Source organism: Myotis yumanensis, unplaced genomic scaffold (genome assembly GCF_028538775.1).
Source record: "Myotis yumanensis isolate MYYU_CA2020_CCGP unplaced genomic scaffold, mMyoYum1.0.hap1 SCAF_11, whole genome shotgun sequence".
NCBI lineage: Eukaryota > Metazoa > Chordata > Mammalia > Chiroptera > Vespertilionidae > Myotis > Myotis yumanensis.
The window spans coordinates 18,723,705-18,738,792 of record NW_027223762.1 but is presented as its reverse complement, the minus strand read 5'-3'; the positions used below and the strand labels follow the sequence as shown (position 1 = coordinate 18,738,792).

General features: G+C 34.6%; 1 protein-coding gene across 6 annotated transcripts in view; it reads left to right on the top strand.

The window, feature by feature from the left end:
• The window catches only part of ATL2 (atlastin GTPase 2), a 49,642-nt gene extending 34,879 nt beyond the window's left edge, over positions 1 to 14,763 (top strand). For 3 of the 6 annotated variants that reach the window (XM_070429035.1, XM_070429039.1, XM_070429038.1), the window contains exons 5-14: positions 2,408 to 2,458; positions 2,767 to 2,823; positions 4,263 to 4,355; positions 6,313 to 6,451; positions 7,439 to 7,566; positions 8,829 to 8,885; positions 9,745 to 9,816; positions 10,545 to 10,976; positions 12,462 to 12,476; positions 12,572 to 13,154. In XM_070429035.1, coding sequence (XP_070285136.1) covers positions 2,408 to 2,458; positions 2,767 to 2,823; positions 4,263 to 4,355; positions 6,313 to 6,451; positions 7,439 to 7,566; positions 8,829 to 8,885; positions 9,745 to 9,816; positions 10,545 to 10,976; positions 12,462 to 12,476; positions 12,572 to 12,679 — 1,152 coding nt within the window. In that variant the 3' untranslated portion in view covers positions 12,680 to 13,154. Of the gene's footprint in view, positions 1 to 2,407; positions 2,459 to 2,766; positions 2,824 to 4,262; positions 4,356 to 6,312; positions 6,452 to 7,438; positions 7,567 to 8,828; positions 8,886 to 9,744; positions 9,817 to 10,544; positions 10,977 to 12,461; positions 12,477 to 12,571 lie in introns of all 6 variants that reach the window. The other 3 variants (XR_011473152.1, XM_070429036.1, XM_070429037.1) reach the window with 3 other exon arrangements.
• The last annotated feature ends 325 nt before the right edge of the window (positions 14,764 to 15,088 follow it).

The window sequence follows — 15,088 nt, the reverse complement described above, 5'->3', positions numbered from 1 at the left end:
AGGGCCACAATGGGTTCTTAAACTGGACTGGAGGGCCAGAAAAAAAAGCATGGATGGAGTGTTTGTGTGAACTAATATAAATTCAAAGTAAACATCATTACATAAAAGGGTACGGTTTTTTTTTTTTTTTTTTTTAGTTTTATTCATTTCAAACGGGCCGTAGTTTGCCCACGGCTGTTATAGGTGATGCTGTCACAGTCTCTTGGGATTTTTGTTTTGCTTTCCAGTAATATCTGGAACATATGACCAGTCTTGAAGTTCCCATTTCCATTCTTCCTCAATTTGAAGTATCTAGCTGTCTGAGTGGAAGGAAGTTTTGGATATTATGAGATAAAAGAGGAGTACTTTTCAGCCTGGCTTCTGTTTATTATAGGGCTTGGGATATCTGTCACTATCAACTAAATGATACTATTGGGGATCCTCAGTCTCCTTTGTCTATTTTGTTCACCCTCTTTTTCTCTAATCTTGCAAGGTGGCAGAACTGCTAATCCCTTTAGGAAAGCAGAAGCCACATCTTTGTGTTTATATTATCACAGTATAGCCCTTCAGATTAGCTGGCATTGTGGCTTGCTTTAAAACAGTGGTTCTCAACCTTGGCTGCACATTAGATTCATTTGGGAATCTTTTTAAAATCCTGATTTCTGGGCCTCATCCTCCGGAAATTCTGTTTCTTTGTTACTAATGTTGTGGCCCCACCCCATAATAAAGAAACAGAATTTCCGGAGGATGAGGCCCAGAAATCAGGATTTTAAAAAGATTCCCAGGTGATTCTAATGTGCAGCCAGGGTTGAGAACCACTGCCTTAAAATATAATGTGGGGTGGAGTTCTCTGTCCTAAAACTTGTACCATGGTTTTCTCTTGTTTGTTTATTCAATTTTATGGTAGTAGAAGGCTTGGTTTTGGATAATCATTTATGGTCACTCATCCACTTTCTTACCTATGAAATGAGTATTTTCCCCATCTTGCCTATCTCACATGTGGTGGTTGTGTGCAGTCAGATATGAGATCTAAATGAGGTAATGCATAAGAAAGTGCTTTGTAAGCTATTAATAACCAGGAAGGTTAAAGTTATATTTTATTATTGCTTTCCTCCTGGTCTTTGAGGCTAGATTTCTCACCTTCCTTACATAAGCTGTCTGGCTGATAGATGAATGACAAATTGATCCTCCTTTCATTTATACTTTCAACAAATAATTATTGAGCATCTATTAAGTGCAACACAGTATGTTAAGTACTAATGATCTAAATGAACAAATCCTGTCTCTCATTGCTATTTGCAACTTGGCTCAGACAAGGATCTGGACCTCTTATCTAAAAGCTAAGGCCCGTGTGGTAAAAATAGGTTGGTCATGCTTTTGGTTTTATGTTTGTTTGTTTATTTATTTATTTTCTTGGTTTTAAGTTTAAATCTAGAGTTTAATTACTTCAGTCATTAGTTATTTTTTTAAGTAATCTGTTTGGAGTTAGTCAGCTGAGAATATTATTTTAATTTTGCTGACCTATATTGGCTGTTTATATTCTTGACTTCCAAGTGATTCAGCTAGATTATCACTCATTTGCTGTTAGAACAAATTATTCTGTCTTTGGAGCAACCCTATTTTCTTAGACAACGTTATTTCTTAGCAGAGTGACGTCTGTGGACATCCATTTTTCTCCTGTGGTGGCCTAGGTCACCTTATGAAGACCTGAGCCAGAAGGACTGGACCTAGTGGATCTTTTCTCCAATTTTCCTTCCTTGAGAGTACTTAGACCTTCCGTCATCAGCTCTGGTCTATGAAAGCTTCCTAAACATTTCAGAAAGGGCGAGAGTGCCACCTACTGTTATTAATTTTTTTTTTTTTCAGTTAGCACAGGCTGTTGAAATTTTCATGTTAAATTATTTAGTCTGATGAGTTTACTTATGTAAAAAGAGAACCATATTTGAATCGATGGTAGTTGAGAAACCCACCAAGTAACTATCAGCTATATACTATGATTGTACTAGTATCAGGGAGGAATTTATTTTTGTAAAACTATACCCCTCACATTCATTGACTTAGAAAAAATAATTTTGGAAATAATCTTTACTTAAAAAAAACTGTTTAGTAATAACATTAAAGTAACCTTGAGAAGGAAAATAGAAACTTACTACTTAATATACCTTTTTAAAAGTCTGCCACTTTTTAGGCCCCATATGCATGTATTCGTGATTTTTATAGTTTACTAACACTGTTTTCCTCTGAATGTTTTATCCTGACAATTAGGAAAAAAGAGAATATCCTTTTCATGTGCCACGGATTAAGATAGTGAGTGGCTAAGTGATTCATTTGTACCGAGGTATAAAGTAGCTTTTATTTCCATAAGTAAAGCTATACACAGCTGGGTATTCAAAATAAAGTACCAGTAAAAACAATTTTGTTTTAATAGGTATATAATTTGTCTCAGAACATTCAAGAAGATGATCTTCAGCACTTGCAAGTACGTAAGACTTAATGTATGTCCACGTATTGAAAAATTAATTCCTACTTTATTGTGACTTTACCCCTAAAAGCCTATATCATTGTAAGAAGATTTAATACTGCATGATTTTAAACTGATGTATGACTTCTTATTCATTAAACTTTTTATTAATTAAATTTTAATATATACCCACCCAGTCTGTTAGAAAATTAAATGCTTGGCTTTCAAATGATATCTGACATCTAGTGGTTTGTTGTAAAACAGTTTTACAGATGTCTTCTTTCAATCTCTTTGGAGGCATTATTTAAAATAACTTAATTTAATAGTTATTTACAGAGTATGGCAGGCTTGCAATGGAAGAAATCTACCAGAAACCATTTCAGGTAAATAAATATTTTATCATTTTTTAAAAGTTACCTATGGACAGCTATCAAGTCATCTTATTTTGTAACTGAAAACAGGTCATTACAACAAACTCATTTTTAGCAATAGATTCAGCAGAATTGATATTAATTTATGTTAATATTATCACCAACTTATTGTAGGCTAACCAAATACTAGTAGGAAATAGAACAAATGACTATAGATTCTTAATTTGATGTTATTTAATTCTAAAACTTAAGACAGTCACTTAAATTTCTTTTAACATGATAAACTACTACAAAATAGTATAGGCTTCTTTTTTTTTTTTTTTTAATATATTTTATTGATTTTTTACAGAGAGGAAGGGAGAGAGATAGAGAGTTAGAAACATCGATCAGCTGCCTCCTGCACATCTCCCACCGGGGATGTGCCCGCAACCCAGGTACATGCCCTTGACCGGAATCGAACCCGGGACCCTTGAGTCCGCAGGCAGACGCTCTATCCACTGAGCCAAACCGGTCTTGGCTAGTATAGGCTTCTTTGGTGTGGTGTATTGCAAGTTGAGGGTAATCCTGTTTTTTATTTTGGTTTCATAGAGAATTATATTTCTCCTCCCTTCTGCTCTTTTATCCCCATGTTTTTTAAATGATAGGTACAGAATATTGTCAGAGTTAATCTAGGTGGAGTTATTTTAGAAGTATTTGCTTTGCTTGCTTCTGTGGAGCCCTTTCATGACAGAGATTTATTAAAAACAATTCTACCTCAGTCTTGTCTGGCTCAAGTGATCACTTTTATGAAATACTTGGGCACGTTATAGGCTCATTTTGTGCATATGGATGAAATACACTCAATTGGTCCTGTTTCATTTTTTTCTGAGTTGGGGTATTTTTACCACTAATGGGATATTTGCCAGTGTCTGGAGACATTTTTGGTTGTCACATTTTGGGTGGGGAGTTAATTTTAAAAAACCTGCATTATTGCTTGTGGTAGCTCTTTGAACATAGCGAAGTTCTCAAATGGAGGCAATTGCTTGGTGGTATATGGTCTGGGAGTGTTAGTTTAGGCAGGTCCTTGATATAACTTTGAGCAGTATTAAACTATTTAATACTACAATTTTTTTATAAGGATTGTTTAGGGCAGTGATGGCAAACCTATGACACGCGAGTCAGAGGTGACACGCGAACTCATTTTTTTGGTTGATTTTTCTTTGTTAAATGGTATTTAAATATATAAAATAAATATCAAAAATATATGTCTTTGTTTTACTATGGTTGCAAATATCAAAAAATTTTTATATGTGACACGGCACCAGTTAAGTTAGGGTTTTTCAAAATGCTGACACACCGAGCTCAAAGGTTCGCCATCACTGGTTTAGGGCCTTATTTGGCTTCAATTGTTAAAATAGTGGCTTTTTTGGTAAGATTTTGTAAAAATGATTTCTTTTTCCCCCTGTGTATAGACATTAATGTTTTTGATTCGAGATTGGAGTTACCCTTATGAACATTCATATGGTTTGGAAGGTGGAAAACAATTCCTTGAAAAGAGATTGCAGGTAAGCTCCACTTCTTAGGAGAGTGTAAGTGCCAAGCGAGGTGAAGGAGTGGGCTGCCTGGACTGCTGCTTAGACTACCAATCTCTAGGTATCCTTGGAATAAATTGAGTATCCCAGTTAGCCCAGATGACTCCACACATAATTGGTGAAAAGAGGACAATGACTTACTTACCTACTTAGATTGCATGCATATTCCTCTCTGGCCCAGCTGATCTTCTGATCATTTGGAATAGACTGGATAATGTAATGTGCATGCACTGAGCACAGATGATGTGAGGCCATCTCTCCAAGGAATACTGTCTCATAGAATGACAGCGTATGGAGCTAGAAAGGGATCTTAAATATCATCTAGTTCAGTCTTCTTTAAAAAAAAAAAATACAAAACTAGAACCCAGAAAAGTGACTTGCTTTTGATCACTTCAACTAATTATTGATAACTGGACTACAACCCAAACATCCAGTCTCCTGGCCCATGCAGATGCCACACCAAGGCATTCCTGGAAAATAACCTCGCCAACATGATCCTTTATTCCTAAAGGTACTCTCCATGGCATTATTGGGGAAACCCTTATGTCAGATACTACTCATCCACTCACATACACAAAAGATACATAAAGGTCCCTTTATTCATAAGGGAGAGGGTTCTGTTTTGATTAATACAATTTTCTTTGCCTATGTGATGACACATTTAGTTTCTCAACCGTATTAATAAACTTTGGGTACAATATAGTTGTCTTATTTTTAAAATGAGATTAAAACCAGCTCCTCAATCTTGGATTATTTGAAAGGCATTTTTGTTTTTAGACCCTACTGTTGGAGATCATTTTAGTCATCAAGAATTTTCTCTGGTTTGTTCAGAAGAAATTAACACACAGCACATGAGGCATACTACCTAAACTCAGAATTATGTACTTCAAAGCCAAGAAGGATTTTTAGTGTCTTACTGAAGTAACATAGAAAAGTGCTTAAAATCATCAGTGTGCAGCTTGATGAATTTGTACAGATTAAACATAGCCACCATGTTATTGGCATCCTGAATCACCCACCTCCATCCACTGACACCCACCCTTCCTCCAGCCACAAACCCTCTACTAGTATCCTGACCTCTAACTGGCTTTGTTTTTATACTTTTTACGAAGGGAATCATATACACTATGTATTTGTGAATAGCTTCTTTTGTCCATTATTATGTTTCTGAGATTAACCCATACTGTTGCATGTAACTTATTCATTTATTCTCATTGCTCTGCAGTATTCCATTGTATGAATAAACAATGATTTTTCAGTTCTACTTTTGATAGTGATTTAGGTAATTTCCAGGTTTTGTTGATTATGAATGGTGTATTTTGGTATGTTTTTTAGAATGATTTTTGAGAAGTTATATTGGGATAAGTAGTTATTAAAAATCTAAAGTTAAGATTTTCTTCCAGGAAATACAGAGCAATCTCTCTTCCCCAGACATTGATAACTAGTATTAATCGTAAATAATCATTGGGACTAAGAGCTGAAATCCTAACAAATTTCTAAGGTTTTTTGGACTGTGCTGGAGTGGTTCACTTTAGCTATTATTTGACCCTTTTATTTGTAGGCAGATTAATACTTTGTTTTTCTCTTTGCCATTGTAAGTACTTTAAAGGCAGATTCTTAATTTATTACCTGGTTTATAAATCTCAACCATGATTTGTTATTCTGGTGTTAGATATTATGATTAATTATTATTATTTTTTTATGTCCTTGGCAGCTAACATAGGGGGGAAAAACAATCTTTTCTGGTTTAAGACAAAGTGGGGTCTTACCAAAGTGGTCAGAAATGGATCTTTAGTAAAATTTTCTGTTGTCAAACACCTATCTGGAATAGTATCTGAGTTAAGTGTGCATGCATTGAGTATGTGTGTGTTTTCTTTAAAAAGTTTTTTGCTCCTATTTGCACCTTCATTCTGTCTCCTTCTGCCCTCAGGTAAAGCAAAATCAGCATGAAGAGCTACAGAATGTAAGGAAGCACATTCACAATTGTTTCTCAAATCTTGGTTGCTTCCTTTTACCACATCCTGGTCTTAAAGTTGCAACTAATCCTAGTTTTGATGGGAGATTGAAAGGTGGGAATTCCCATTCTTGCTAAAATCAGAACTTATTTTTTAGGGGCTGAAAGTTTTAAAAAATACATGATTCCTTAAATTTTGTGTTTGATACTGGAGGATATTTTGATGCATTGTTAATGATGTGATTATAATGCTCTATGTGGTCTTTCTAGTTTTCCATTGTTTTTTTTTTTTTTGCAAACAGCTATCATACTGATTAACATTTTATAATGTGGTCTGTTGCTCAGCACTGATGTCCTAAAAGTTCTGAAGGCTGAGAACATTTCAGTATTTCATCTGGTTGCTTTCTGCTATAAAGCTTTACCAGTGTATTCTATTGATGCAACCAGATTTAAGTCTCTCCTTTTCAGGGATGGTAGTATAACTTCATTATGTTTTTGGATTATTTTGAGAATGATGGAAAAAGGCTTAAAGATTGATGAAACTTTTACAGTATGGCTGGGAAAAATCTTAACAATTAATACAAATTTTTGAATTATTTGCTTTCTGAAAGGGATAGTTTAGTTCAGTGGTTGGCAAACTCATTAGTCAACAGAGCCAAATATCAACAGTACAACGATTGAAATTTCTTTTGAGAGCCAAATTTTTTAAACTTAAACTATATAGGTAGGTACATTGTTATTAACTTAATTAGGGTACTCCTAAGGCTTAGGAAGAGCCACACTCAAGGGGCCAAAGAGCCGCATGTGGCTCGTGAGCCGCAGTTTGCCGACCACTGGTTTAGTTAATACTTAATGTGGGATTTGTTTGTGTAGTCCACACTTTATTATTTGACTGAAAGAATTCTTGGGGTGTGAGGGGAAGTGTTGGGGGTGCTAAATTTTTTTCTAGGATATGACATGTTTGGATGAGTTTAAAGTTAATCTACTTAAGTAATAGATACTGTGAACTCTTATTTCATGAAATAGAACTTTATGAGCTCTTACCAATGGGTAGTTCTTAGCTTTTCTGGACTAATATATTGACTGATTTCACGTCCACTAGACATTGATGAAGACTTTAAACGAGAGCTTCGAAATCTGGTGCCATTGCTGCTTGCCCCTGAGAATTTGGTGGAAAAAGAGATAAGTGGATCTAAAGTCACTTGCAGGGATCTTGTAGAATATTTTAAGGTAGGAAAACTCTCCCATTAAATGACTTTGCTTACGTTAGAAATGTAGCTGACATATGTATAAGAAATTTATTTTAAAGCAAAAGTATAATATCTGCCTTGAATTTGGTATATCATCATTTAAGGTTATTTAACATTCTAGCAGACACCTTGTATCTTCTGGACAGTGATTTTGTTTACAGAACTATCCTACTTGTTCTCCAGCTCTGATATGGAGAGAAGAACCATTCACTGTATTGTAATACCACTGTCATTTGTGAATGACAATAGGGATTGGGAGCATAATTCTCCATCTTGAGCGCTTACAAAAGCCTTCTCTCAGAGTTCTGAGGTCCTGATAAGAGCCGCTGAAAGTATCAGAACTGGTTTCTGAGTGCAAGTAAATTATTTGCAGTATTTTTTTCCTCTGTTCTTTTCAAAATTTTATAGCTTGATAGACAAAGCAAGACCTTTATTTATTCATAGTAGTTATGGGTAAGTGGAAGGGAAAACACAGTTAACTAAGTATATTTTTGGTCATTTTATACATACTATCTTTGTTTAGTTATGACTTAATTTAGTCAATAGAAAGTTGAGATGAAAGATTCCTATCTGGACTTACTAAAAACTCTCATCTTGCCTTCTTACTCTTAAACCACAAGTACATAATTCTTTTTTCTTAAACTGAGAGAGAATTTAAGCTGGTCAAAGTAAAATACTGAATTATAATGTTTTCTAACATATTTAGTTGAAACATTGGTAGTGGAGAATTATGTGTTTCTTTTAATAAAGTGGATGGCGTTTTATATATAACTTTGGAATATGAGAAATAACTTTTATGCACGTTGGAATTATATTTAGAAACATTTCTCTAGGATATTATTTAGCAACATAGGCATTTAATAATGTTGAGCCCTAGCTGGTGTGGCTCAGTGGATAGAGCGTTGGTCTGCTGACTTTTCAGTTACCAGGTTTGATTCTGGCCAAGGGCACATCCCCAGTAGGGGGCGTGCAGGAGGCAGCCTATCAGTAATTTTCTCTCATCATTGATGTTTCTATTTCTCTATTCCTCTCCCTCTCTGAAATCAACTAAAAAAATATATATTTAATAATGTTGAGCATAGGGTTAATTTTGTTGGAATGAGACTGGATGATTTTTAAAGTCTAGGCTTTCCTTTTAATAGTGTGGATTGTTTTTATATTTATATTATGATTTTTCTTTCTTTTGGATTGTAGAGCTAAATTGCATAACCTGTCAGTATAACAAGTCTTCTATATTTTTAGGCTTACATTAAAATTTATCAAGGAGAGGAACTTCCACATCCAAAGTCCATGCTTCAGGTAGTGTGTATGTATTTGTATGTATTTGTGAAAGAGAAAAAAAATCTTTGCTTTAGAGATACTAGTAAATGCTGTAAATGGGGTGGTGCTTCTTTGCATGCATATAAATATCAGATATTTAAATCAGTACTTGTCATGGGTCCTGAAGTTTTTGGTAACTACAGATTGCAGACCTTGCACACAGATAGGTCACCAGAAATAAGAATCCTCAATACCTTCCCTTTAGTTGCTCAGAAAGTGTAGGAACATTTCTGTTTCAGAAGCTAGCTTAAAATGGGCCTCTGGACCACACTTCTCCTTTCCTCTGCATCTTTGACAGTGAATGTTGTTTGAAATAAGTCTTATTTTCTTTTTGTATTAATAATTTAGAGTTACTTCTAATGCTGTCTCAGGCAATTTTTCCACTTTATGGTGGACTAAATAATATTTTCTCATAAAAATCACCCAATAAGCTGTTTTGTGCATTTAAAAATATCCCTTGTGTAATATTGATTATGAGAGAGAGAACCATATTGGGTAATACTTGATTCTTTACATCTGGAGACTTGATGCATTTTAGGTTTGTGTCTATCTAATTGCCTATAATTTCCTGAGCATACTACTATGTGGTATTTTCTATAAACCCATTTTAACAAACCTAAGCAAAATAAAATTAGGCAGACAGTTCTATAGAAGCCAGAAAGAGTGTTACTGTATTCTTTATACTAGTGTTTCATTGAAAAGGAAAACCGGAAGTTGGTAATATTTTCTCTGGTTCATTTTTAGACTTCTTTATTGTATATAACTTACTGTGTTGATCAGAATTTATAGAGTCATCAGTTTTTTTTTTGTATAAAATTGGCACATTTTATTGTTTTAGGCAACAGCTGAAGCTAATAATCTTGCTGCAGTAGCAGGAGCAAGAGAGATTTATTGCAGAAATATGGAACAGGTTTGTAACTAAAATTTAAATTTAAATTTGTAACTAAAATTTTAAAAGAGTGAGATAGATTTTTATTATGTAAAATAATTGAAGTGGGGAGCGCGGGAGGAGGGAGGGGAAAAAAATAAAAAAAATAATTGAAGTAAATTGTACTCTTTATACAGTGTTATTTTACATCATTTCCTAATTCTCTATTATCTAATTCTGCTGGAAATAAACTAACAAAATAATTCACATAGAGTGCAAGAGATGGGTAGTAAGTGATTACACAAACCATCTGGAATATTTTATGACGCATGATTCATAGTGCTGTTAATTAATAGCTTCTAATGTAATTAACACTAGCTTAAGGCCACTAGCAATTTCTATGCTAAGCTTACTAATTTGAACATTAAAGTACCTTTTTAATTTATTATCTTTTTCTCACTCCCTTGCCAGTAGTCTTTTGTACTCTTATGGTGTATTGGTGGGTCAAGTGAAGTCAAGTTCAAATTTCAATGTAATTATTTTTGTCTTTACTTGTATTAGTTATATTTGGAAAATTTATTTTGCCCGAGTCAGTTAAACATATAGGTTATAAATAAGTAGGTTATGGTTATGTGTGAGACATAATGAAGAAGTTTAAAATTGAACCATGTAGGTGGTCTGACTTTTTGAGACAACACTAAGAGTAGGGAACTTTCAAGTGTGAATTATTTCTAGCATGTAACCTTCGTACTGTAATTGTGTCTGTACAGGTATGTGGTGGAGACAAGCCTTACATCGCACCTTCAGATCTGGAACGAAAACATCTGGATCTCAAGGAAGTGGCGATTAAACAGTTTCGTTCAATTAAAAAAATGGGTGGAGATGATTTCTGCCGTCGTTATCAGGACCAGCTTGAAGCTGAAATTGAAGAAACCTATGCAAATTTCATAAAGCACAACGATGGCAAAAATATCTTCTATGCTGCTCGTACACCTGCCACCCTGTTTGCAGTCATGTTTGCTATGTATATAATCTCAGGACTGACTGGCTTCATCGGTCTAAACTCTATAGCCGTCTTGTGTAACCTGGTCATGGGTTTGGCACTGACATCTCTTTGTACTTGGGCATATGTTAAATACTCTGGGGAGTTCAGAGAAATTGGAACAATGATTGATCAGCTTGCTGAAACACTGTGGGAACAGGTTGGTATCTGTCTTTTGGTTTTCAGTGACTAATCTCATCCCTGTGACTCCCCCTGCTCCCACACAATATTTGCGCACCTGCTTTTCTTTTATATGCAAAATGTCAAAAGGATTTTTCTGTTTTCTTTGGATGTAGAATCTGAATATAAAGTGTGAATGGGAGAGAGTTTTTTTTCTTTAAAGTCGTACTTTCAGAGTGCTTTGGTTGGCTTAAATCTGTAATATCCTTTGGACAGATTCTTAATCATAGGCCTAACTGCCAGACAGTGGGCAGGGCAAGTCTTTAAGGATTTCTTTCTTTGAGAAGAGGAAATGTAATCGGTGAAAGAGTTATGAAGGTAAGGAAAAGAAGTTTGGAAGTTCAGTACTTTAGGAAAGCAAAAGAAGTTTCTTACTAATATTGGCAAGAACCAATGCATGCATATATTCCAGGGAAAATATTAGGTGGCATTCAGGTCTTCGTTGTCTCTCATGAAGATAGTGGTGATTTGCTGATATACTACAAGGAACAATCCAATAGTGATTTCTTACACCAAAAAAACCTTTGTTTCACCTCTGTACCAAGGAAATACTGATGAACAAAGCAAAGCACTACAGAGAACCAACTATTAATCATAATCTTTACTTCACCCAGAAATCAAAGTCGGACCTGACATATTTCTACTAAGGCAAGCCATGTTATATATTGGCCAACTGTGTGTTAGAATTTCCTATGAACAGAAAATTGCATTTAAGGATGTTGTCATTAAAGTGATCATCATGAAATACTTTAGCATCATGTCGAGGACCAGAATGAAAGCTACAGTTATTACTGATGGACAGTAAAATAGGGCATTTTCAGGTATCTTTTCTGGGCCCATGAAGTATTGGGCTTAATTGAAGATGTAGAATATGCAGGTCCACGTTGGTTTTGGCTTTAAATGCAAAGACTGAAGAAGTAAACCATTTTTTTAAAGAAAGTTGATTGGGTGGTGACTTTTCTTGTAATGTTATTTTATAATGTGACCCACTATATTAATTTGGATTTTGAATTTATTCTTTAGAGAAATGCTCATTTTTATTCAGGTCTGATTTGGAAGCTTATGTTTGGATATTTGTTAAATTTAAATTTTTGTCTTAAAAGTCTGGCTCTTCACATTGCTTTGATACCTTCTAATAGAAGATGGATTAAAAGCTATTACGACTTCACTTTTTTAAAAAGTGTTATCCACTTGAAAATTTTGGACCATTACTAATGTTCTGCAACAAGAATTTTAATAATTGTACAATGTCTTCTTTTGAAAACCAGTCATCTCCTATACAGCATTGATTCTTAAGGTTTTAGAGGTGCCATTATTACAAAACAGTTCAATGGAAGAATCTCAAGTGGGTGAAATTATTTTCAGTGTAGTTGAGGTAAGGGGATCACTAGTCAGAGAAGGTCTGTGCTGTGTCAACAAAACTTGTCTAAATTTTATTTTGCATTTCTCTTTTCTGTTGCTTCAGAGGAGTCCCAGGAAGGTGAGAAACCTACAAAGTCTCAAATTCCTGTAGTCTTAAACTCTAACTTGCAGGCACTCTCAGTGATTCTCCTAACAAATCACTCCATGTTTTAGGTGTTTTCCAAACTGTTTGAAGTTACTAGAAGCCGAATGGTTCATCGTGCTCTTTCATCAGCACAGCGACAGAGACTGCCATCCAACAATAACAAGAAGAAAAATTAGACAGTATTTTAAACTCTTTTCTCTATCTGAAGTGTTCACACTTATACATGTAGGACAATAAGCAGGACCGTCTGGGCCGGTCTGCATAAATGCTGTGTACATACCAGATTTGATGCTGCAAATAGGGTATGGAATTGCACATCCATCTCATAGGAATTGTAAATGGTTTGAATAAGAGGAAAGTGATTTTTGTTGCATTAAAAAATGTCTAACTGCATTATTTATAGCATCATAACTTTTTTTTGGGAGAAGCATCTTTTTATTTTCCACATTCCTGATTATTTTCTTCATTGCTTTGAATTGAATTTTTATATCTATTTTTATGTGTAACTCCTTTTTTACCTCATGTTTTTATTTGTTTTGCACATTTCTCATACCACAGGTATTGAAGCCCCTGGGTGATAATTTGATGGAGGAAAACATAAGACAGTCTGTAACAAACTCTATCAAAGCAGGCCTGACTGACCAGGTGTCTCATCATGCCCGGTTAAAGACAGACTGACAGTTCATCTCCTCATGGACTCCACTCTCCCTCTTGTTCATGCTTGCTGTACAATGAGAACTCAAATACAAATAAACCAAAGTTTACAATCAACTGTAGAAGTAGTTTAGTACAACTGGCTTCACAGATGGCTGCCACAGAGTGTGAAAATTGTTGGTTGGTTTTAAGCATTCTGTTCATGGCTCCTACGGCATGGAAATTGGCTGAGGAGCATTAGTTTATCATGCACATTTGTGCCATGTTTTTAAATCTTTCTTTTCCTTTTTACTTAAGCTAATGTTAGTGAAATTTGTTTTATGTAAAAGGATATTTCAGGGAAATATTTTAAGAAATCTATTTAGAGTCTCTCTAACAGTGTCCCATTGAATTTTAATTTTTAGAGAAGCTATGAATCACTGTATAAAGAATCAGATTGGAATGACAATGAAGCCTTTATTGAGCCACTACATTAAAAGTATATATTGCTTTACTGCCTTCAATACCAGTATTACATAATTGCATGTATCAGAAACTTCACAGAAATTACATGACAACTCTTGTAGCTAAGAAAGTGATTCTGAGGTGTACATTTGTCTTGCCTTTTGAAATTTATAAACCTGCCCTAAAAGGAGATGCATATCTGGGAATCTGAACTGTCATTATGCAGTTTAGCCTTCATGTACATAAAATATGCCGTTAATTTTATTGGGGGAGAAATTCCATCCAAAAATGTTGCCTACAGCTATGAGTTAAGAGTGTCTGTACAGTGTGTAGCTTTTATTTTCTAAACTCACAGGTAGGGCATGTATATGAATTATAAATATATAAATAACAATTTTGTATTAAAAGTTTTGTAGTTTATGGCAAAATCTCGTCCTGTGGTAGGCTAATAAGTACAGTCCCTGTGAAGGAATGTTTGTGGCTCACGTCGGTGTGTGAATGCATAAACTATTTGAAGTTTTTGATATATTTGTGATATTTATCTTCCTTGAGCACTGCAATCTCACCCCCCAAGGGAATCCAATGGGAATGTTTATTGTGACTTTGTTCTCTGTTGCATTTTAAAGTTATTTCCTGTAATTTATTTTCAGTACATAATTAAAAATTTGTTGTATATATAAAATGAAACTTGTGATTCTTTCTTTAAGGAATTCTTCAAGTATGTATTCCATTACATATACCACATTTGTTTATATTGAAAAGAGCATGAGCAGGAAACACCCAAGTGAGAGCTCTAAGGTATTGTACCTTTAAGCTAAGCTTGTAAAAAGTTATTTTTCTGTGTCTGTTTTGGATAGGGAGAACTTGTGATTAGCCTGGGTGTAGCTCAGGATTTATTAATTTTTTGTGTGTGATACATGTAAGGTTAACATTTGCAATATTTTTGTAGCTTTCTTTTAGGACACCTGTTAAAGCACCTACTTTGGTTTTTAAGTGAAGAAAATTCAGATATTGAATTGCATGCCTGAAAACTCTAAGTTTATCTTGGTTGGTATTTCCTCCCCCTTTCAACTCCTGTTTTTCTATGGATTGTATTTGTTTCCATCTGTATTAAATTGCTACCAACTCATCTGTTCTTAAACATAAAGAATCCACCTGAAAAGTGTCTCTTTTTATTTCTTCGACTACCCTGTTTTATGAATGCTGTGGACTGTTTTTATGAATGAAAAAAATAAAAAGTTTGTTGTATAATAACAATTCTTCTGAAATTAAAGACACATAGCTTACTCTTTCCTAAACTAAAGGGCTGTGAAATCTAGACCATTGGATTTTTTAGTATTGGAAGGAGTGTGCTTTCTCCAGAGAAGATTACTTCTATAAAGAATTCCAAGAACACACTGGTTTCAGCTGGAAGATTCTGAACATTTTTAAGCAAGAAGCAATAAAAGAGGTTAAAGATAAACTGTTGACTGAAATAACTTCAGTGT